The sequence below is a fragment of the Castor canadensis genome, chromosome 8 (assembly GCF_047511655.1).
Source record: "Castor canadensis chromosome 8, mCasCan1.hap1v2, whole genome shotgun sequence".
Classification (NCBI taxonomy): domain Eukaryota; kingdom Metazoa; phylum Chordata; class Mammalia; order Rodentia; family Castoridae; genus Castor; species Castor canadensis.
In genome coordinates this window covers 8,722,934-8,747,208 of record NC_133393.1, presented here as the reverse complement: position 1 = coordinate 8,747,208, position 24,275 = coordinate 8,722,934, and the positions used below count along the sequence as shown (strand labels likewise).

The 24,275-nt window shown below is 36.2% G+C and overlaps 1 protein-coding gene across 1 annotated transcript; it reads right to left on the bottom strand.

Moving 5' to 3' along the window:
* Positions 1-1,566: 1,566 nt before the first annotated feature.
* On the bottom strand, positions 1,567-17,370 carry LOC141425435 (cysteine-rich venom protein-like). The gene is made up of 8 exons (XM_074081689.1): positions 17,320-17,370; positions 15,710-15,768; positions 10,694-10,813; positions 8,702-8,792; positions 4,620-4,765; positions 3,673-3,767; positions 2,862-2,950; positions 1,567-1,768 (listed from the first exon to the last, which is right to left on the bottom strand). The coding sequence occupies exons 2-8, from the start codon at positions 15,761-15,763 to the stop codon at positions 1,641-1,643; spliced, it is 723 nt and encodes a 240-aa protein (XP_073937790.1). The 5' UTR covers positions 15,764-15,768; positions 17,320-17,370; the 3' UTR covers positions 1,567-1,640.
* Between the last annotated feature and the right edge of the window lie 6,905 nt (positions 17,371-24,275).

Sequence of the window (24,275 nt, the reverse complement as noted above, 5' to 3'; positions counted from 1 at the left end):
TTTCCCTTGCACCTGCATGCTGTGTGGGATGTAGCTCTGCCATCTTAGATTTTCTTTCTATAGAGTGCCCCCCGGTGCATACCTGTTGTTCTTCCAGAGGCTCGCCTTCTGTCTTTTGCTTATATCCCTGTGGATGGAGATTCTCTCCCTTCCCTATCATTTTGTTCAGTGCTTTATGTTAGAGTTTCTTGCTTCCCTTATAAATCCACAGTTCTCCATTTTGGGATTTAATCTGGATTCTGTTTACTGTTTACTGTTGCCTTCCCTGGCCCCTAAGCCACAAAACTGATGATTTTGTGCTATCTCTAATCTGCTATTAGGGTACTCATTTATTAATCTGTATACCATGTCTACTATGCATCAAAGTTATTCTTTTCATTAAAGCTATGAAAACAATGGTGTGGAACTGCAGGTACCATAGACTAAACCTAATTCTAAGTCAGCAGATACATTTATGGTGCTAGGAAGTATGTTGGTTTGCTCTGTGGTTCTGTTATCTAGAACCACAATTGTGGATACCACTATATGATAAACTATCTTGTTTTTCACTGGGAAACTGGGCATATTGGAAATAGAGCTGTGTTCACAATGATCCTCTTTATAGGTTTTGCATCATGATTATAACACAAATTTGCTCTCTTGGTAGGGGTGAATGATAACACCAGTAGCTTCCATGTGGCCTTTTCTACTGTAAAACAATCATCAGGTTGGAGAAATAATGTGGGGATTCTGAGAATTTCTGTATTGATTGCTACTTTATAGTTTGGGACTAATGTACAAATGAAAGGGTCAGTCTATAGTCCGACTGGGGCTAATCAGACTCCATTGTCTTGACCTTTATAAGTTCTACTCTGACCTATGTACTCTGTTAGCAGTTCAGGTCTTCAAAGATCAACATTAGTTTTATGTGAGTATCCAACAAACCACAAAAATCTATTGCCAACTTCCCAGTGTCAGTCACATTTATAAGTGGCCCTGGGTTCCTCTAGGGAGATCTTGAAGAACTATACACAGAATATGTCTATGAGTGCATCCCTGGGCCATTTCTCAGGGGACATCGCCTTCCCTCAATTGAGGAGCCCAAATTTCTGAAATGATGTAGGTTCAACCACTGTGTGTTTGTGAATTATCACTATTGTAACTTTTGTTGCATTTCTGCCCAAGACTTAAATGTGTATATAGTTTGATTCCCATTGAGATAAGGAAACCCGATTCCATTGCAGGGTCTCCCTGAGTCATTTTTGGATTATACATGTCTGCCAGCACAGAGCTATCCAGGTGTATACCATCATAGTACAGGTTTTAAATGCTTGAGAGGAGAAAGAATTTCTGAGTCCTCTGTTTTAAAGGTTTTGAACACATTTATTCATGAGTTAGACAAGACTTTAAGCATGTTACCAGTTATGATAACTAAAAACTATTACATTCAGCATTACATTTTAATCTATTGCTCATAGACACTGAATTTACTGTCTTCATTAAATATTCCCAAATTTAGTTGATGAAGGTATTAGGGTGTATTGAATAGAAGACTATTTCAAAGCTAAGTGCTCACTTAAACAACAATGAAATTTTGCAATTGTTTATTTTAATCAGAACTGCTTCATGCTTGAGAAGAAACATTACCATTAAAGGATGCATTATTTTATTTCTGAAGGGCATTTGCACGTAGCTTGGCAGTTTTCTCTTGTGAGTTTTAAATTGCACCCATGGAATTTAACAAGATCAGCACAATTCGTGTACTTATCCTCATACATGCAGGGGTTGGCTAAAATGAAACAAAAGGCAAGTAAAATGTTACTCCTCAGATCACAGTATTAGTTATACAAAGCTATTTTATTTATATTATATTTACTCTTTATATGTTCTCTCATTTAAATTTCCTTGCATAAATAAGGATGGATAGGCATAAGTTGTTTATTAGCCATAACTTATGTAGCAAAGATAGAGTTCTCAAAACACAGAGCTTTAGGAAATCAAGTAGGTTCCCCTTCCCTGTTCTAATATGGTGCAAAGTAATAGATGTAGACTTTATTCCCAATACATTAATGCAGTGAGTACATATGTGATGTCTTATATGCTTAGGAAATGAAGAGAGGCACATAGATTGTACAAATGGACAAGTGTAGCAAAGAGGGAGCATAAATTCAAATTTCGTTCCATTCAACAAATGCTGCACCCTGGCGCAGAGCTGCAACCATGTCAAACAAAATATGCTAGACTAGCAGTGATTCTGCTATGTGTAGTTATGTGTGTGTGGTTTCTGTAGATTAGTAGAACTCTTGCCAGAACCTTTAAGATATGAGCTGGAAATAGCCCAATTTTCAAATTCCTGCTACCCATGACGCTCATTGACCAAGAAGGAATCACAGCAGTTGGCTATTTCAGAGTGTATGTGTGTGTGTGTGTGTGTGAAGGAGGAAAGGAGGAAAGGAACAAGTATACTAGAGAGACCAATACCAAGTTTCTTTTCACAATTTCCCAGGTTTTATTTAAGGTCAGGAGCAAACTGTGCCTGACTCTATCTAAGATTGTGCAGTTGGTTAGTTTCTATACATCTTCTCTAACTGAAGGGAAAAATTAGTTGAATGGAATAAAGGGAAGCTTCACTTCACCTTGTTTTATCTTGAATTTACTTTACATAACTACTTATAAGTCTATTTATAATGGCAACTGCACTTACCAGTGCACTTTTATTTCTGTTTTTGTTGCCAAGAGCAGAACTGAAATAGGAGATAGAGGGCAGAAGCAGAGGAGGGACACACATACATGACAGCCAAGTCTGACCATGCCTTTTTCTACATGAGGGGAAGTGGAAGTCAGACATCACTATGTAAATATGCAGAATGGCTTTTACTTACTACAAAGTCGATTATCACAATGACCAGGGCAGTCCCCACACGGTTTTCCTTTTCTATAAGGAGTCTTCCAGGTTCTCACATTATTTCCCCTGGAAATGAAATATTTGAAGGAAAAGATTAGTGACATTAAGGATCATGGGATTGTGCCATGTGAGTGGAATTTATGACAAGAGTCATAAGAGCTCACAAAAGTGGCAGCAAGATTTCTGAAGGTCAGGCCATAAAGACATCCAAGGAAAACCATGTAGGATTTAAGTATGTTCATAAGAGGGAGTGGGGTTGCTCTTCCTTTACAGTAGACAAAGGTCATGCAGCCAGAGGACAAGTTTGTAGCGTGGCTCCTAAGAATTTTAGGGAAGGGCATCTCATTCATTTATTAGATGAATTTCCTTTCATTGAGAATCTGTGAATGCACCATGGCAAATGCTAGGCATTTAATCTGGTTTATCATATTTAATCTTCACAAAAATCCTTTCAAGGAGTTTATTGTTACTGCCTATTTATAGATAACTAAAAGAGAGTTACAAATGGTGAAGCTATCATTGAACTGAAGACCACATAAGTAACAAAGCCAGCATTGTTGGTCCTTGAACCCAATGGTCCACAGAGCTCACACTCTACCCATCCCGCTGTCTACAGCCATGGCTTTATTACCTATTAGAAGGCATTGATTATTGTTTCCAATCTCTTCCAGTGCTCTCAGTTCTTCTAAACCACCCTTTATGTGGTTTATGAAACTTGACAAAAAAATGTTGGATCATAGTCTTAGTGCAGGCCACTTGGCCTACCAAAGGCCCCAAATGGTACTCACGCAGGGCAGTATTGACAAACATAGTAATATGGTAACTTCTGATGAGGACAGTGAGCTAATGCACAGCCGAGTTGGTGGGAAGTGGCCCAAACAAGCTGCAAGTAAAAAGTTCAAAATAAAATAATTTAACTTAAATTTGTACTGTTTGTACTATGTGCTTTTTGATTTTTGCTTATAAAAGTTATCAATCAATGAAGAGAATGAAAAAAGCTTAAAAATACTGGCTTTTGATTTTTAAAATTTCTTATAAACTTGATGATTAGCTTTTTAAGCATTCCTTTCCATTATGATGCTTCCTTCAAAGTCAGAGGAAGCTTCATATATCTAAAATGCACATTAAAATACTGACTCATCCTCCAGATTCATAAAGACATTGGCAGTGAGGTATTGGGCCACAAGGAAGGCCCAAAAGCAATGAGGGCAACCAGGAAGAAATTATGTTGACCTTGTGTTTTGTGCACATAACTTCAGCTTTCCCAATATAACTTTTAAAAAATGTTATGCCACGAATACAAAAATTATTTACTCAACAATATAAATAACAATTTGCAGTTGTAAATCTTGCCATTACTAATTTTTCTTTCTGTGATTTCATCCTGTGACTGACCCTGAGAAAATTGCTTTCTTTTGTTTAAAGGTGATTTAATGTGTCTTAAATATAATTGAGATCATGCTGTAATTTTATCCACAGAGCTGTCACTTAAAAGAATCAACTGTGGCAAATTCATAGTCATAATGGGCATATGGCACTTGTGGGTACACAATAATGTTTTGCTCATATTCACCAATGGGTAACACCTGCTTCATAACAGGGTAGGTTTCATGCAGACAACTCAGATCATGTAACCCAGATGTGTGCTTGGAGCTCAGAGAAAGACAGGAGAAAATGTAACTCTGCAATGATGGAAGACAAAAATAAAAATAAGCTTTGGTCATTTTATTTTTACCTGAGTGTAATGGAAAGTGTTTGCATTTGCCCGAGTGTTTCCAATTCCATATTTAAAATCTTTAACTTCATTATATAAAAATTGGATTGCATCTGACCATGATTCAGGACGACTAGACATGAATAAATTTTCCCCACAGCCAGCAACTAAAAATTAGAAAAGACAATAAGCCAGTAATTAAACCAGTACTTGTGAAGAAGCCTCATAGAACACTCATGAAATACCTTCGTTCTGTGGTAAGTATCACCTTTTTAAACTGTCATCTTAAACTGACTTGTGTAGGGAAGAAACCCAATTTCAATTTCAAAAATATTTCTCTGTGAATTAGAATCATGCTTTCAATTATGATTGGGAACCCTTCCCCAAACTATGAGTAGCTCTTTCAAAAATGATTGGTTCGATTATGTAGCGTAACACAGTCATAATCACCATTTTGGTTAATGCTCAGCTAATCAAGAATTTGCTTGCCATGCCTTCATAGTATGCATAAGAAATTGCAAATATGACCTTTAAGCTTAACTCTTAAAATGGAGAAATAAGAGACATTCATGAAGTGGACAGCAAATAAGTGCGGTGTAAGGTGGAATACCTAGTGGGAAAATGATGAGGTCAAAGTCATGGATGCGGGAAAGACAGAGGCATGTTAGTGATAATGAGCAAGCTGGCTAAATGTTAGAAAAGCGTAAGGCAGGTTGGAATGGACAGGTTGGAAGAGAAAAAAGTTCTTCAACAAACTGAGGTCACAGAAGATACGCAGAGAATTGGTTAACCATTAACCCTATTGTACTTGTGCTCTGGGAAACTAAAGAATATGAAATAATTCATTTTTAGGTTCTTTTAAAGGTAAAATCTTCATGACATCGGATTTGACATTTATTTCTTGCATATAGCATCAAATACATGGGTAAAAATACAGATGAACTGGATGATGTAAAAATGAAAAATTTCATCAAAGTATATGAAAGGACACAACAGAAGTGAAAGGCAACCTGTGGATTAGGAAAAATACTTGAAAATCATATACTTAATAGAGTGAATACCCAGAAAATATTTTTTAAATTCTTACAATTCAATAGCAAAATAATTCCATTAAAACTTGGAAAAAGGCATGAAAAGATATTTATCCAGACATACAAATCTTAATAAACACAAGAAATGATGTCCAACCCCTATGATTATTAGCAATATAGAAATGGAAAATGCAATATCCCACCTCACACCTAACAGGGTAAATCACACACACACACACACACACACACACACCTCATAAAAAACCTGGAAATAGAAAATGAACTGTTGGCAAGGATCCAAAAAACTAAAAACCTTGAGCATTGTAGGTGGGAATGTAAAATAGTTCAGATACTATGAAAAGTACTTCATCAAAAACTTAAAATAACTGGTGGCTGTGGCTCAAGTGGTAGAGTGCCTGCCTAGCAAGTACAAGGCCCTGAGTTCAAACCCCTACTGGAAAAAGATTTAAACATACTATATGATCTAGTATTTTCCTACCTAGGTATGTACCCCCAAAGAATTGAAAGCACGACTTCAAATAACTATTTGTAAACTCATCTTTATAACTACATTATCCCCAATAATCAAAAGTACAATAAGCTAAGTGTTCATTAGCCAATGAATAAAGAGTGGCTCACAACTGTAATCCTAGCTACTCAGGAGGCAAGGCTCAGGAGAGTCAATATTCAAAGCCAGTCTGGGCAAATAGTTCATAAGACCCAATTTGGAAAAACCCCAATACACAAAAAAGGGGCTGGTGGAGTGGCTCAAGGTGTAAGCTCTGAGTTCAAACCCCAGTACCATGAAAAAATAAAAAAGAAACATGGGATATACATACAGTGGAATATTATTTCTTTAGAATTGGGGGATTTCTGACACATGAGTGAACATTAAGGGCATTTCCCCAATAAAATAAGCCTATCACAAAAAAAAGAGATCCTGTATGACTCCACTTATGTGACATAATAACAGGTGTCAAATTCATCAACGTGGAATCATAGTAGCCAGGAGAGTAGAGAAGAGGAATGAGGCTCTTGTTTGATGGGAATAGAGTTACACTTCTGTAAGACAAAAAGGTTTCTAGAGATAAATTGCATTAAAATGTGAATTTACATAACACTAACTGTCCAATTAAAATAGCCAAGAGTAAATTTTTCTCTATTGTGAAATTCCTTATGTTTAATGAAGTCAGGATTGTTCCCAAAGAATTCCCTACATTCAGAGACACATAGACTCTCTTCATTGTGGATTTTCTGGTGACAAACCAGGTGGGATTTACTTAATGAAGGCTTTCTGGAATTCACTTCACTCATAAAGTATTTCTCCAGTGGGGAATTTCTAGTGATCAGCAAGTATGTTTGTGGCTAATGGCTTTCCCACAATGACTGAACTTATAAGACCTTTCTCCAAGGTAAACTCTCTAGTGTCTGATTAGTCTGCAGTGGTACCTAAAGCATTTCCCACATTCACTAAGTTATAGGATCTTTCTCCAGTGTGATTTCTCCATTGTTTAATGAGGTTATATTTGTACCCAAAGAGTTTCCCACATTAACTACTTGTAGAAGACTTTTCTCCTGTGTGAACAATCTGGCACGTAATGAGTATGAAGCTGTCCATAAAGACTTTTTCATATTCACCATACTCACGAACTCTCATGTCTAAAGAACATGGAACTGTACCTAAAGAATTTCCCACAAATGTCACACTCATAAAGTCTTTCTCTAAGGTGAATCCTCTTGTCTCGTGAGTTGTACTGAAGGACTTTCCAGATCTCTATGCTCATAAGTCCCTTTTCCACTGTGAATTCTCTGAAGTTTCATAAAGTTGGCATTGTACCTACAGAGGTACCCACACTGCACTAATAAGGCATTTCTTCTCTGCGGATTTTCTGATGCTTAGCAAGTGAATGTCTGCATCTGAAGGTTTTCACACATTCACTGCATATGTGATCATTGTATCCAGTTTGAAGGGCTTTCTTGCCTCAGTTTCCCTATATGGCTTCCAGCCTCAGAGAGGTCATGGTGCTGGAAAAGGCCTGTGGTGGCTGGAAATTCTTTCCATCCTCCCTGCATGTGAATGTTCTCTCTGTTTTGTGAATTGTGTTTCTTCAAAAAGGAAACTCAAATTGTCCCTTCTAAAAAGAGTCTCTCATCTACTTTTGGTAAAGCTCTGCTTCATGTATACTACTCAATTTGTGTTCTGTTGTGCTCAGCCAGGTACAGAGTGTCTATCAAGAGTGAGTCACATGTCTCACAAGGCTGAGCCTTCAAGGTGGATGAACTTGACTTTGGAGTCCTGACCTGTGATGTTTCTACAGAAACACCCTGCTGAGAGGGTATCTACTCATCTTTAGCTCCATGGCAGCAGTCAGTGATAACAAAAGTGCCTAGTTCTCCAGTGTCACACCACAGTACAGGAATCTCTGAGCCTCATTATGGTGACTCCACTTCTCTTGGGAGAAACATATGGCTATGACCTTGAAGACCATATGGCCCTGTGCAGGGCCCATTTCTGCTATCACCAGGGAGCCTTCCATGGCTTCCAGATGTTCAAGTTTCCATTGCAAATGAGATACCACCAAACCCTGTCTTTCTTCTCAAGGTTTTCTACTCTGTTACCTTGGTGACAGCCTTACAATCCACAGGCTTGAGTGGTTGAAGAAACCATACGTGCCTTTTAGCTTTTTGAGACTAAGATTTGACACATGACTACATATGACTTTAGTGGATGATTAGTATTTAAGTAGACTTAAATTCAGAAAAACAGTTTTACCAATTTTTGGTTACTGTTTTCTTCAGTTATAACTTTTGCCTTTCACCACTTATTCAAGCCCAGTTTAAACTTGTGACTTTGATCTTCAAGACTAAGAAACTTTCAAAAGAAGAGTTTTACAAAGAATAGTAAGACAGGAAAGGTAGTAAGACATATGAGTAAGAGGATAAGTGACAAAGTAAAAAACAATAAACAAAAACAAGATCACCATCCCAAACTTTTCCCCTACTTCAATGATTTTTAGTTAATTTTTGGCTTTTACAAAATGCCACATTGCTTGTTGGAGAAGTTTGACTTACAACTAATTTTTCGTTGATTGTGAGGACTGTGAGAGAGGGTGCACTTCTTTGCCCAGTTTTCAGCATTCTTTGCCACATTAGCATTCCATGTCTTAGAATAAAAGGCAAATGTGGAAATTAAAATAGGCTGCTTTCACAAGATAATGATGAAATATATCATTATATTTTAAACAAACCTATTTGAAGAACAATTTTCTAGCATTTCTCATTTTCCCACTATTCTACCAAAGGACATTTCTTGTTTTCGTAAATAGTTTAGTTACCCCATACTTTCCAACTGGGGTACATAGAATAAAATATTTTGGGAAAAATTTCATCCAATTTCCCAGCAACAAAATAAACATTTTAAGACTGTAGGCATCATCTTTTGGCTGAACACTCAGAAGCTATACAAAATTCTTTTTTTTTTTAAGTAGCAGGTGGTTATAGCTACCTAAGTAAAATTGATATCTGAGTATGTGTGGATTTATTCTCACAATTTTTACTGCAGTGTAACAGTATTCATAGATTAATATAGTGTCAGATACCACACTGAGCGCAAGCAAGTTTGTATAACACTAATTCAAAGGTAAGTTGTAAAGGACAAATGTATGGAAAAAAGTAAATGCTCACTCTATCTCTATACAAAAGTAGGAAAAACTCTAGGAAATGCAAATAGGGATTACTTTTTATTATCATAATTAAGACAAGTTAAGGGAAGATTCCTAGCAATTACTTTCAAAGGAGAGAAAAAAGTTTCAATCCAGAATGAGAGGAGATGTTCAAAACAGAGTTGACTTACTCTATATCTTTGGAAAGGGAATATTAGTTACTCATTATGATCATGAGATATTTATTCTTTGGACTGGGCACAACACAACGCCTCAGAAATGAAGCGAACATAAGACTCAACAGAAAATTACTTTCTTTAACTCAGATTAAGCACCAACGTTCAGCATCTCAGAACTGGCATGAACTGGAAAGATTAAAGATTCTATTTCTCATTGCTATAGAAAAACCTCTCTGAATAAAAACTTATTTATAATAGAGGGGGAGATGGAGGGGGCAGAGAGGGATAAGGGAGGAGGCAGGGAGAAGTGGGGAGAAATGACCCAAACATTGTATGCATAAATGAATAAAAGAAAAAAAAATAAAAAAATAAAACTTATTTATCTTACAATTGAAGTATATGATAAATAACTCCTAAATTAGCTCATAATAGCACTAATTGGTAAATAGCTTACTTTTTTTTAACTTACTGAGCTATGTATATTTCCAAATATCCTTGATCCGCATTAATTCTAACTTGTTTTTCATGTGATAGCACTTTAAATAATTGAATTGGGAAAAGAGAAAGGTACTAATTTCTTTAAGTATTCCATATGTTCCTAGCATTTTATTTACATTGACGTTATCTTTATCAATTCTAAAAAATGTTGGAAAGTTTGAATTATTTCCACAATTAGAGACAGAAAGCTAAAGTTCTTATTAGAGACTAAGTAGCCCAGAATCAACAACCTATTCTTTGTTTAGTCTAAAGATATTCCAGACTATTGTGTTTTGGTTTATAGACTTTCCATCATGCCACACAACATCTGTATATGCTCCTTTGATTAATGTGCTGCCCGAATATGTACATATTATATAACCTATGAGCTGACCATAGCCAAAAAATGTGGGACTCTCATTTTGTAGGCCTATTCACCACATTTTATTGTAGAGATTAAGATTTTGTTGGCGGTTTGTTTAATTTTTTGAGATATGTAATCTATAAGGCTTGTTACACAACATCTGCCCATTCTTTTATCACTTCATCCTATACTAATAGTCAATACATTTTTCCAGTTCAAATGCATGATGTTTTATTTTACTGCCAGCGTGGACACTGAGATGTGAACTTTCTATTAAAATAAAAAGATTAGAGTATTTCAGAAATATAGGTCCTATTTTAAAGTCTATTTTCAAATAGCTAAATGCTGATTGACAATAATCCTTTGAAAAGACACAACTTACCATTTTAAGCATGTTGCTAGCACTGGGATTTGTCATCCTCCTAAGATCATTATGCTTATTAATAATTTCCATTTGGGTGGATGGATGATGGGTCAATAAAGAGATAAGTGAGATGTTCATCTTTAAAAAGAGGCAAAAAGTTAATAAAGACAATGTTACAGCATTGAAAATCAAAGTAACACAACTGCAATTTATTTCAATATAAAAACTAATAAGCATGCTTTGCTTGTGTTTTCAAACATTAATATGCACTGGACTAGCCTGGTGCTTGTCAACATATGGACTACTTGGCACCAACCCTAAAGTTTCTGATCCAAGAAGCTTGGATGTGGCCACAGAATTTGCATTTCTAATAAATTCTCAGGAACTGTACCTTGAGAACCACTGGTCTAACTCATAAAATTGTTTTGAACAAACTTGGGATTTTTCTCTTTGAATGTCACTATTTTTTACCTTTATCTATAAATGATTCTCATAACAACACAAGAATTGAAAAATCTTCATCAGTGACATAATTAGTATAAGAATATTCTAATAGAAGAAGAAATAGCTCCTGTAGTCCTACAAAAATAGAATTCGACATCTATGATATCCAGCAGGAAGTATTCTCTCAACATGCACAAAATTTCAGCATTTTACAGGCAAACATAGGAAGGTTATATTATATCAGATAGTGTCCAGATTAAAAATATGAATTATCATATTCTGGAGGTGTGCCTGTCAACAACATTTAGTATTTGATATAGAATATGACTTGTGGGAATATGCACATTTAAACCAATCTTAAAAGTTGTCCTTTTCTGTGTTAAGAATATAATCAGACAGCAGCATGTTTTTTAAAAAAATGGAAAAATCACTCACGTAAAAATTAACAATCAAAGCTGAACGAGTCCTCAGAAATGGTTGAGTGTAATGCTGGTCTAGGGTATGGGTTATTCTCTATTTTCTGTGCCGCTCAACAATTTATTCACACTTGTCTGCCCTACACTGGACCTTGAACCTAATCCTTCCAGCCTGCACCATCTGGGCTTCCTTTCCAGTTTGCTGAGTGGATAGAACCAAAGAAAGGCACTGGGAAGAAAGAGAGCGAGAAGGAGAGAGGTGTGCACTTCTTGCTGACTCCCTTCCTACCTTTGGGACTCTGACTCCATTATTGACTCACTTCTTTGCACAAGCTGTGTGTCATTTCCAACTTTAATCCCTTGGGCTTAGACATGGGAAGGCCACCACTGTTGCTGGTTTCTAGGTTGATTCCCTTAACCCTATTCTGCCTCTATGTACACATCCATTCATTAAAGACTCGAAACGTCTGTGTTAAAATCTGTTCCCTGTCTAGACTTTGAGAAAAAATGCTCCTTTATTTTATTCATGAAAAAACAGAGATTCAGAAAGGTTGACCGAGCTATGTGAGAATCTTGTTTTTGCTTTATAACCAGGAACCAATTACTTAAATTTTAAAGGTGCAAATTTATAATCAGGTTGGGCTGGTAGAATGGCTCAAGGAAAGAGTGCCTGCCTAGCAAGCACAAGGCACTGCGACCAAACCCCAGTACCACTAAAAAGAAAAAAAAAAACAAATTTATAATCAGGTAACATAGCTTGTGTTTATGGACAGTATTTTAATTATATGGGTAACATATAAGTAGCTCTATATGTTTAGAAAGTATCTTGCTATAGTAAGCATTTTGTTATCAGTGTACTCAAATTTTTTTATTTGTTTACTAATAATCATTTTTGACTAAGTGTTCAAAACTAATTTAGGCATTTGACAAAAAAACCAGACTTTCCAAAATTATGATTTCAGAAGATACATGAAAATATATTAAATCTGCCATTAATTCTGGGCAATATTGCTTCAATAACTTAATTTCTTTGCTCTCTACAACCTTTTTCACAAACTTCACCTCATCTTCATCTTCTTATATATACCAACTTTGCCTTTCCAATTATAGCACTGCTAAACACAAAGCAACAAAATTAGTCATTTATATTTTAAAGTGCTATATGGATAACAAGAGGAGAGAATGTCAAATATGTCTTTAAAGAGAAATATCACATAATTAAAAAAAGAAGTGAAAAGCAAATAAATGAAATTCTTGATTCGTGAAAGGCATATTCCCAGAAGCTAGCAGTATGAGTACTAAGTAGCAGATGCATTATAATCAGTCTTGGTGATACTCACAACACTCATCAATATATTGTCACATATTCTTCCCCTACCTCCTAAAAAGCTGTGCAATAATTTTAATGTCTACTATTTATGGAATGACTCATAATTTAGTACTAAAAAAGCAGTCCATTGGGGTAGGAGTTACTATTGTCACTGGGAAAATGAAGAAATTAGAGTTTAGAGACTTTCTAGATCAGATAAACCACTCTTTAGAGGGCAATGTTCACACTATTAGTCATTGCTAATAGACACTGATTAATGTTCTGTGCCCATTTTTAAGTTGAGGACCCTAGAAATAGCACAAGTGAAAATCTAAGGAAAGTTACAAAATTGACAAACATTCCGACAAGACTTGAACCAAATTCTCTCTCTCTCTCCCTCTCCCCCTCCCCCTCCTTCTCTCTTCCTCTCTCTTGCTCTCTCTCTCCCTCTCCCTCTTCACCCTCCCTCCCTCTCTCTCTCTCTCTCTCTCTCTCTCTCTCTCTCTCTCTCTCTCTCTCTCTCCTGTTATGTTGCCCAGGTTGCCCTTGAGCTCCTGGTCTGAAGTGATCCTCTTGCTTGAGCCTCCCCCATGGGTGGGTCTACCGATGCATGCCAATGTGTTCAGGTGAACCAGATTCTCTCAATGTTAAATAAATCCACAAGTCCTTCCAAATGAACACAGTGGCACCTGGTATACAGCCACAGCTTAGGAAAGAGCACATTTAAACTTTGTTTAAAGTTTTTCCTCTCATGTATTGACACCAGTCCAACTACATGCTGGAAAAGATACTGAAGACGCTCTGTGTACACTTCATGATAGGGTAACTTGCTTTTACTTATCTTCTTTTCAGAAGCACTCACATTTATTTTTTCTTTTTATTTCTTCTAACACATTAGTAGTCTGTAAACAAGCTTTTGTTCTTTAGAAGTCAAACACAATGTCACTTTAAATAAGTACAGAAGCCAAATTTTAATGGTCACTCTAGTACAGAGTATAAAATTACCCTCCCTTCTTGTGTACACAGCCCGATTTCCATGTTCTACCTACTTTTATGATCGACCTGCCAAGATAACCCTTGTAAAGGGAGTCAAAGGAAGTAGAAACTTGCAGGCTAATCTTGCATTACTTGATTGAGTTTCCTCTTTTAGTAAAGAAAGTAAAATAAAGAAACGTTCGACTTTTCAAAAATCTGCATCTTTCATTATTGAACTTCTACTTGCTTCTGAACCTACTACTCCGTTTTTCTGTCTTCAACTTCCTGCTGAACTTACATTAGCCAAGACTGTCATAGTCTTGTCAGTCATGAACACAATGGGAACCTTTCAATAGCTTTTCAGCAGCATTGGGGAATGTTGCATTCAATCTTCCTTTGGCTTTTGTGTGTCTCTAACTCTTTCTTCCTTTTGACAGTTACTCTTCCATCTCCTTCCTTCACAAATTCCTTTTTCTAGACCCCTTTTCCTTTTTGCTACAAATACTTTCCACTTTGTGGTTTCTCATGAGTCCGAAAACCCAATTTCCAGCTCATAGCTCATTTACACCTCAGTTAAAACTACTTATTCATAGTTCCTTGTTCTCTCCCAGTGCCTCATCACCATCAGATGCTCTGTATTCTGGTGAATGTTATTACCAGCTACCCAGTGACACAAACCAGATCTTGCCACCTTCTCCTGACATCTTTCATTTAACTAGAGTCTAAGTCCTCTAGCTCGTATTTGTAACTGGATCTTCATTCCTATAATTGAGTACAGTTTACAACTAATAGCTTTTCGTCTAGATTTTGCAACTAATCTCTGCCTCTAGTCTTGCCCTCTGATGCAAATCTGACTGTATCAAACTCTGATCTCACTTAATATTGCATGAATAGTGTCTATAAGGGCTCATGGGACCTGGCCCTTTACTATTCCTGTCTTATACCACAGTTCATCTCTTCTAACTCCAACAAATCTCTTAATTCATCATACTCCAAGATGGATGATGTTCAAACTTTCATGCTGTTATCTCTTATCTAGTACACATCAAACCTGATGTAATCTTTTCCGAAGTACTTTCCCTTCTCTTTCTCTACTCTCTCCACTGATATAAATCCTTCTAACTGGATGATCATAAAGACTAATGATGAGTAATGAGATGATGAGTAAAAAGTGCTTACAAGTTTTTAAAACAGCAAATGTTCTGGGATAATATTCTGCCTTCACATGTTACATAACAATACTTTTTAAATTGCCCATTGGCTTACAAATCACTTCTTAATTTGAAGTGCTATGCCAGCATACCATGTTAATCTTAGCCATAGATCTATTCTAGCACTTGGGACAATATCTGGTTTACTAGACTTACTTAAAGTATTTGTTGAACTGTATTGAAATGTGTTCAGCTAAGTTCTAAGCCAAAGTCAAAGTTATAGTTCTGTTAATTGAACTGCTGCTGTTGAGGACTTTGAGATATTATATATAGATGTATGTATTATATATAAAACCTTAAAACATATCAGTTTTTCAACTGAATAACCCTTTCATGATAAAATGAATTCTTAAGAGGTAGTGGAGAGCTGACTTTATATTTATGATTCATGCTATAGTTCATATCTGGTGTTCATATTGCTGACTTTTTACTCACCCAGAAGCATTAATAAATTAATAAATTATTCCTATTTTGTGTCTTATCAGTATCTCATTAAAGATGCACATTGATGAGAACAATATGAGGTAAAAGGCACGCTACGTGACCAGGTAATATTTCCTTCCACTCTCCATTCAGGATACTTGCTACCATCATTGTCCATATAACATTCACCATGAGCGAAGGTCAAGGCAGCCCCACTAGAAGAGCTTACAATCTATCTCATTAGTCAAATCCATACCATGCCTGCAGACTGTTGCAGTAGCACCAGGAAGCATATGCCCACCAACACCATTGTCCCTGAGAAAAAATGAGGCATTTATGAGATTTACATATATGTAAAAGTAACTTACATTATGAAAAAAATCACATTTCATAGAATGGAATTATATGGTCTTTTGTAGAGTTTTGTAGACAAATATGCTTGGTCAGGTGGACAGTTTCTTTTAATAAATATTAGTCTTTCCCTACAAGTATAGGTTTCATTCCTGTGTTACTCATTCCTACGCTGGAACTTACAAAGATAGTACTTTTTTTCTTATGTCCTTTAACAGGATAAGAATTTGGTGGGAGAATAGGGAAAAAACAAGAATGATTGGGGTGGTGAATTCAACTATTATATATAGTAAGACCTTTTGTAAATGTCACAATGTAACCCCAATACAACAATAATGTAGTAATAATAAAAAAAATTGAAACCGAATCATTTGATAATAAAACTTCAATCTGGTGTAATCCAAATCACCAACAAGTAACTGCAGTTTCAAGGAAATTATTACAATGTAAAACTTGTGTGTGCGTGTGTGTCTGTGTATGTATGCACATTTTATGGTACTGGGGTTTAAACTTATGGCCTCACACTTGCTATGGAGGTGCTTTATCATCTGAGCCACTCTGCCTGTCCTTTTTTGTGTTGGATCTTTTTGAAATAGAGTCTCACTTTTTTTTGGTCTGGTCTGGCCTTGAATTGTTATCCTCCTGATCTCAGTCTCCTGAGCAGCTAAGAATACAGGTGTGAGTCACTGGTGCCCAGCTTAAGGTAAAACTTTGTTTTAAAAACATTCTATCTTTGGGCTGGGGTATAGCTCAGTGGTAGAGCACTTGCCCAGGATGTGTGAGGCCCTGGGATTGATCCCCAGCACTAAAAAAAATTAACAAATAAGTAAGTGAATAAATAAATAAATAAAATCTCTGTTGGTTAAGAAAATCTTTAAGATACCACTAAGAAAAATCAAGTCATTGATTTGCCACTGTTCACACCAAAGTGATACTCTCTGAAGATGAACACACCTGAAAATCATGCTCCAAAGAAAGTGCTTCCATTACACTTCTAATACAGGTTCATATAATTACCTATTATTAAAACTTCCCTAAGTGTTTCTTTTATCATAATTCCCTCTTTTATTTTAAAAACTACTTGTTGAAACACTTTTTTCCCAATAAGTTTCACTTTAATTCTTTTTCTTATGATCACTGATTATTGAAACTGGTTATAACAGTCCCCTAGGACTCCTATCTGAGAAGCTGGACATTCTGTATCCTTCAGTCAATTCAAGTATGCCATGCTTTTGGGTATTCTCAGTACATAGTATCTTTGTTCTGAATGTCCTCTAGTTTATCTGTAAACCCCTTAAAACAGTTATTGCCAATATGAACGTAATTTTCATTTCATGATTCATCTTTTTGTTCATTGTTATATTAGACCAAGATCAGGTTGTGAAAAATATTTGAAATAAATTCTATAATTACTAGACTTTCACAGCAAAGTTGAGGATAAACTTAATGGGTATAAAAGTTTTTGCTTCCACTATGGATAACTCTTATTTTTAAATAATGCAGTAAAGATATTACCTGAGATAGGTAGATGGGATGGACAAGATGTTCCCGTGCCCAAAGGATGATAAGTACACTTTGATCTTCAGCACAGCAGTATATATATGAAACATAAATCACTTACCTTTCCTGTTTGGTCGCCTTGACTTGTGCAATGTGTATGGTGAAAACCCCTTAGTAGATTTTATCACCTGCTTCAGGACCAAATGACCCATTATTTAATTTTAGAGTGGAACTCAGTTAATAAAGGCAATTCTTTTATAATTAGGCTTAACAATGTTAGCAATAATGGCTAAGGAGGCTTAAGGTTTACTACAATATCTGTGGAGTGTAATGTTGTTTAACTAGGTGGAGACTTAAGCATTTATTTCTCCATTGTATTCCAAGGTGTCATTTACTAATTAGTTTTTGGTAAATTGCTTTCATAAGAAGTCTTAGGATTATATAATAGGTGTTACTAAATTCCACATTATATTCCATTATTATAATTAATAAACTAGGCCAGGCATGGTGGCACATACCTGTAATCCTGTCATGTGGGAAGTAGAGACAGGAGGACTGCAAGCTTGAGGCTAGCTTAGGCAAAATTAGTGAAACCCTATTGCAAAAACAAAAACCAAAAAAGAACAAAATCAAAAAAGGGTTGGTGACAAGGTATGAAATTTAATAAACATGGAAAAACTATTTTTACCTTATTTTCATCAATAAATGCCATTGTATTGAAATGAGATGTTCAAATAATTTTCTAGAAAAATAAATTACTAAGAAAAGGTCACTTACAGACCTCAAAATGGGGAAAGCAAGCTTCAGGCATACAATAAACTTGTTAATTTATTTTGTTTTCATTAAAAATAATCTCCCTCCAAGATTGTACTACTCTGTATTTAAAGGGTAGCCAAACAGTGTTTTAGAGGTGGGACTCAGAAAGCTTTCACTCCGGTTCATATTCCAAGTTCACCACTCACTGGCTGAGGACACCTGAGCAAGTACACTGTGTCTCAGCCTTCTTATTTGTAAAATGGAGCAATATGAATAACGACAGAGAATTAGAGTAGTTGTTGAATAAACTGGTTCACTTAAAGCAGTCAGCACTTGCAATATTATTAAGCACTTAGTAATTGCTATTATATTTATTTCACCGATCTAATATTTCACTGATTAAATGGTTGGTAACACATAGTGGATAATGCAAGATATTACAGGGTATGAAAAAAATATGAGTGTAGTTTATTAAGAAATTATGCACTTAACTGACTTAAGTAAGCATGATAATTTGAAGTAATTAAGTTAAAAATGAATAAAACTTAGTGTTATAAGATGCTAACAGGAGCAATTGTGGTGGCATCTACCCCACAAGAAGACTAGTTAGAAATTATAGTCAATTCCTTTGCTTTATATGGTCCTTAACAATCCAAATTTTTCACCTATAAGCTATACAGAATCAGTCTCTTGCAGCTGAGAAATTTACTTTCAGGAGACATTTGTATATTATTTGACAATAAAAAGCCTAGACATACATTGGTAGTACTATAAATCTTTTCTAATAGGCCAAATATTTATTTTAAAATTTATTTAAATTTTCACAAGTACAGGAAATTCAGAAAAAAGGAAACTGAACTGCATCTACAATTCCACTATTCAATGATAATGGTTTCATAGCATCTTATTCATATTTTCTCATTTTTTCATGTCTCTATTTATGATCTATTGACTTTAGATGTAGACATGGGATGCCTTCACTCTTCAATAACCCTACACAAATTTTAGTAACTATGATTAAATTATGGCTAAATCTCTTGTAATAATGATTAATAATGATTTTTTTGGCAGCACTGGTGTTTGAACTAAGGACCTCCTGCTTGCCAGGCAGGCGCTCTTACCACTTGAGCTACTCTGCCAGCCATTTTTGGTGACATTTTTTGAGACAGGGTCTTACGAACTCTTTGCCTGGAGCTGGCTTTGAACCTCAATCCTCCTGATCTCTGCCTCCTAAAGTATAGCTAGGATTATAAGCATTAGCCACTGGTGCCCAGCTTTAAAAATAATTTTTAATAGCAGTGCTTCACTAGCCATTTGAGTTTATTCAACAAATGCTCAGTATCAATTAAATAAATATTCACATCAGTACTATCTATACTTAGTGTTTCAGATAAAGGGGTGATCAAACACAGACATGATGGTTTCTCTCATTAAATTACTGTTGAGCAGAGTAAAAAGTCAAGTCAGATGAATATACAAGTGGAGACCACAGCTGGGATAAATGGCAGAATATCAATCATGATGTTGAATGAGACTTTTCATTGCTCTAAAACAGGCAACCAATTCCTTAGCCCAAAACAGGTGGGGCTGAGTATTCCTCTTTTTTAGACTTACCAGTAGTTGGGACCAGATTGAGAACTTAAAAAGTAGAAAACTTACCTTCAGGCTATCAGCCATCATACTTCTTCCTTGGCTTGCTTCATAGGAGAAATGGAAGGAGTGAGACTGGAAAGAGTTGTAGAGATATCCATCTTGTAGAAGTTCAGTGTTTATGGTGAAAAGCTTTTGTCAACAACCAACCTCCCTTTTCCTATTGGATACACAGTTTAAGCAAAGATAAGGGGGAAACTCCAGAGAACAGTCCAACAGATGCAGTTGGACATTGCCTAACCAATTGAAAACTGCCTAACCAGTTTATCTGACAAGAAAAAATAATTGGAAAAGGGCATTGGCACTGTATTAGCTGCACTGGAACCATTTGATACCACAATGATGCATGAGTTTCTCTTGGAGCCAAATGGGTCTACAGGAGATAGTTAAGGATTGAGATATCTTATAAGAGCTAAGTCAAAAGGTCTGCTCTCAGGCTAGGGTACACTGGAAGCAATACAAATACAATAACTGTATTTACTTAAAAGGTTTGACATAACAATGAAAGCATTGGCTGCACGAAAAGCATTAAAAGAGTTCCTGCCATACAGTACATGCTCGTTAAGTGTCAGCTGTTATTGTTATGCTTGGTAATGTGTTCTAATTTAGTTTTCAGCATGATATTCTCCTCACCTGGGCAATCACGACCCCAACCACTGACTGTTACAACTTGCCTTTTTCTTTCTTTTTTTTTTATTATTTTATTATTCATATGTGCATACAAGGTTTGGGTCATTTCTCCCCCTGCTCCCACCCCCTCCCTTACCACCCACTCTGCCCCCTCCCTCTCCCCCCACCCCCTCCATACCTAGCAGAAACTATTTTGTCCTTATTTCTAATTTTGTTTTAGAGAGAGTATAAGCAATAATAGGAAGGAACAAGGGTTTTTGCTGGTTGAGATAAGGATAGCTATACAGGGAGCTGATTCATATTGATTTCCTGTGCATGTGTGTTACCTTCTAGGTTAATTCTTTTTGATCTAACCTTTTCTCTAGTTCCTTTTTCAAGTGCTGCTTCCAGAATATATTTTTCTCCTTGCTCTTCCACATGATATATTTTTATTCATCCTATAAATATTGCTAAGTCCTGTTCCCTGAGCAGAGTTAGTATTTCCATCTCTGGGCTGTATTCTGTAACACATAAACATTAAGAGGGAATAGATGTTATTTGTCTCTTTGCATAATATCTAGTCAGTGCCTAGTCATATATGTCATAGTGTTTGAAGCCAAGACCACTGAAGGCGAGGACCCAGCATTTGGGAGGCTGAAGCAGGATTGTGAGTTCAAGGGAACCTGGGCTACATATCAACACCCTTTCTCTAAAAACAAATGAGATAGCAAGACCGTTGAACACCAACTGCTTGAGTTTGAGTTTGTTATTTATAACCTGCATAACTTTGACCAATGTACTTCAAGCCCTGGAATTACAGATGTGTACTACCACTCAGAGATCTTTACCACTCTCCAGGACTTTTTGCCCTTTATTTTCTGTTCCACCATAAGATTTTTCTTTTTTTGTTGTTGTTTCTTTTTTGCAACTATTATATTCTCACCAGAATGAATTAATTGATTTGTTAACACATTAATGTTCTATCACAATATTTGTAGAAGGGTTTCAATAAGCTGGGAACATTAACTGACATGGGCACAATGAGATACAATCTAGCTTCACCTTTGATTAAAGGTGGCATGGAGCAGTATCCCTGTTCAAATTGTAATTCGGTTTCTGTGGAGGAAAACAGAAGATTTTATTACCACTACCAAGAAATGGCAATTGCTTGACCTAGACCAGTGCTGAAAGTGGATATGGGTGCAACTGAGAGTTCCTTACATTTTTCAATGTTACAAAATGTATAAAATGCTTACATCTTTCCCATAGGCTTATAACTGACCAGATCTTTCTGCATATTATCTGCATAGATAATTGATGTTTCTCACGATAGAGTCACTATAACTAAGAAATAATTCAGATGAAGAATCTGTCTATATAAGAGTGATAGGCAATAGCTAACTTAAACTAAGGATAGTTTTTTTCTTCTTTATATACTAATTTTTATTTTTTGCTAAATTTCATATTAATTTCAAATAAAGTAATTATTTTAACTGACAAATCAATTGTGTATATTCATGGTGTAAAACATGATGCTTTGAAATATGCATACAGTGCGAAGTGGATCCATCAATTATTAACACTTGCATCATCTTACATCTTTTTTTTCCTTTTTTTTTCTTACCAGTTTTTAAGAGTATAACATATTACTCTGTTTTTGTTTTTGGAAGTACTGGGGTTTGAACTCAGGGCCTCATGCTTGCTAGGCAAGCAACTCTACCACTTGGACCAGCTCAACACATTACTCTTATCTCACCATGGTATGGAATCTCTTGACCAATTTCTCCTAAGTGAAATGTCGTATTCTTGGACCAACATCTTCTCAACCCCCCTCAACCCCATTCTATTTTCCATTTCTATTGAATATCAACTCATAGTTTAGTCATGTAGTCTCATTTGTCTATTTTTGTTTATTTGCCTGTGCTTTGGGGGTTCATATCCTACAATATTGCTGTGACCAGTATTATGGGGTGTTCAATCTGTTTTCTTCTAGCAGCTTCACATTTTAAATCTTTAATCCATTTGAGTTAATTTTTCTTTCTTTTGTAAGATCAGGGTCTAATTTTATTCTTCAACGTATGGTGATTTGATTTCCCCCAAAACATTTGTTGAAGGGACTGTCCTTTCTCCATTGTGTTGTTGTCATCTCTGTCAAAAATCAAGTGATTTGGTTCTGGGGAGGGTCTGGAGCAGGGTCTGGGGGTGTGGGCTTGAGACAAGCCTGGAACTTAACTTCACCTAGGGGCAGCCTGCATCCTGGGGCAGTGGGCCAGTTGGGTATTGGGGCAAGCCAGGAGCCTGAGTCCCTAGGGGTTATCCTGATGCATGAGCATTGATTTACGGTGTTTTCCTTTTGAGCCTTGAAAGGAAAGAAGGGAGGAAACCTCTAAAATAGTTCTGAGGATGTTTGTCTAATTGAATTCCTATAATTTGGATCTTAAATGTCCCCCAAAGGCCCATGAGTTAAAAGCTTTTTTCCCCAGCACTACTACTGGGAGTGGTAGAACCATTAAGAGATGAGGTCATTGGATACATTCACTCAATGGGGATTTTACATTCTGTTCTCTTCCTTTTCACTATTGTTTTTCTGGTCATGAGGTGAGTGACTTGCAACACCATATGCTCCTGACACGATGTACTTTCTTGCCACAGTCTCCCAAACAGACCATGGATTGAAATCTCAAAAACTGTGATTCAGATAAACATTTCTCCCTTCCTTCCTTCCTTCCTTCCTTCCTTCCTTCCTTCCTTCCTTCCTTCCTTCCTTCCTTCCTTCCTTCTTTCCTTCCTTCCTTCTTTCCTTCCTTCCTTCCCTCTTTCCCTCCTTCCCTCCCTCTCTCCCTCTCTCTCTCTTCTTTCTTTCTTTCTTTTTTTTTTTTTGTGTGTGTGTGAACTCAGGGCCTTGCTCTCACATTCTACCAGACCTCTTGGTATAGGTTATTTAATTTCCTTTATGTGTGTGTTGGTTATTTTGAGATAGGGTCTCTCCTCATGTCCAGGCCAGCCTGTACCATGATTCTTGTATTGTGTTTGCCCACATAGCTGGGGTGGCATGTGCTCACCACCATGCCCAGCCATTGTTTGACATGGGTTCTTGTGAACTTTTCCCTGGGGCTGTCCTTGAACTGTGATCTTCCTGTCTCTACCTCCCAAGTAGTAAGGATTACAGGCATGACACCACCCAGCACATTTCCTCTTGTTAAGTTGGAAATCACAGGTATTTTGTTACAACAATGGAAAGCTGACAAGTGCAAACAACAATGGAAAGCTGACAAGTGCAAAAATGATCTCATCCATTTTGACTTTGCACTTTACCTTTTGTTAATCTTGAGTTAGAAAATCTTACAAAATTTCAGTTTCTTTTTATTTATAAAATAGGTTAAAATACACACACGTGAGAAAATATATACTACAGTGTATGTATAGTATATATGTGCTGAATAAATACTAAATATTATTTTGCTGATTTACCTTAAAAACTTCCTTTTTGGGGCTGGAGGCATGGCCCAAGTGAGCATCTGCTTAGCAAGCACAAGACCCTGTGTTCAAACCCTGATATCACCAAATAAATACATCAATAAAAATTAAAACTAGCTTGGCATGGCCAGGGATGTAGCTCAGTGGTAGAGCACAGCAAAATCTTGCATTTCAAAAATGCCACTTCTTTTATCCATCCTCATTTAATTTTCCAGTCCTACAGTTTTCCAGACTTCAAATTAATATTTGAAAAGAGATGTCTTTATCAAACTTTAACTAAGAAGTGATAAGATGCAGGAATCACCTTCAACATGATACTTTCTAAATAAAAGAAACAAAGCATTTGGAATTCTAGACATCCAGCCAAGAATTTAACTAGAGTCCCGTGACCCAACCTCAGCATTTCCATTACCTAAGCATTTTATTTAATACATATCTACCATGTCCTTGCTATTTGTCAGGTATTATTCTGAATTTTA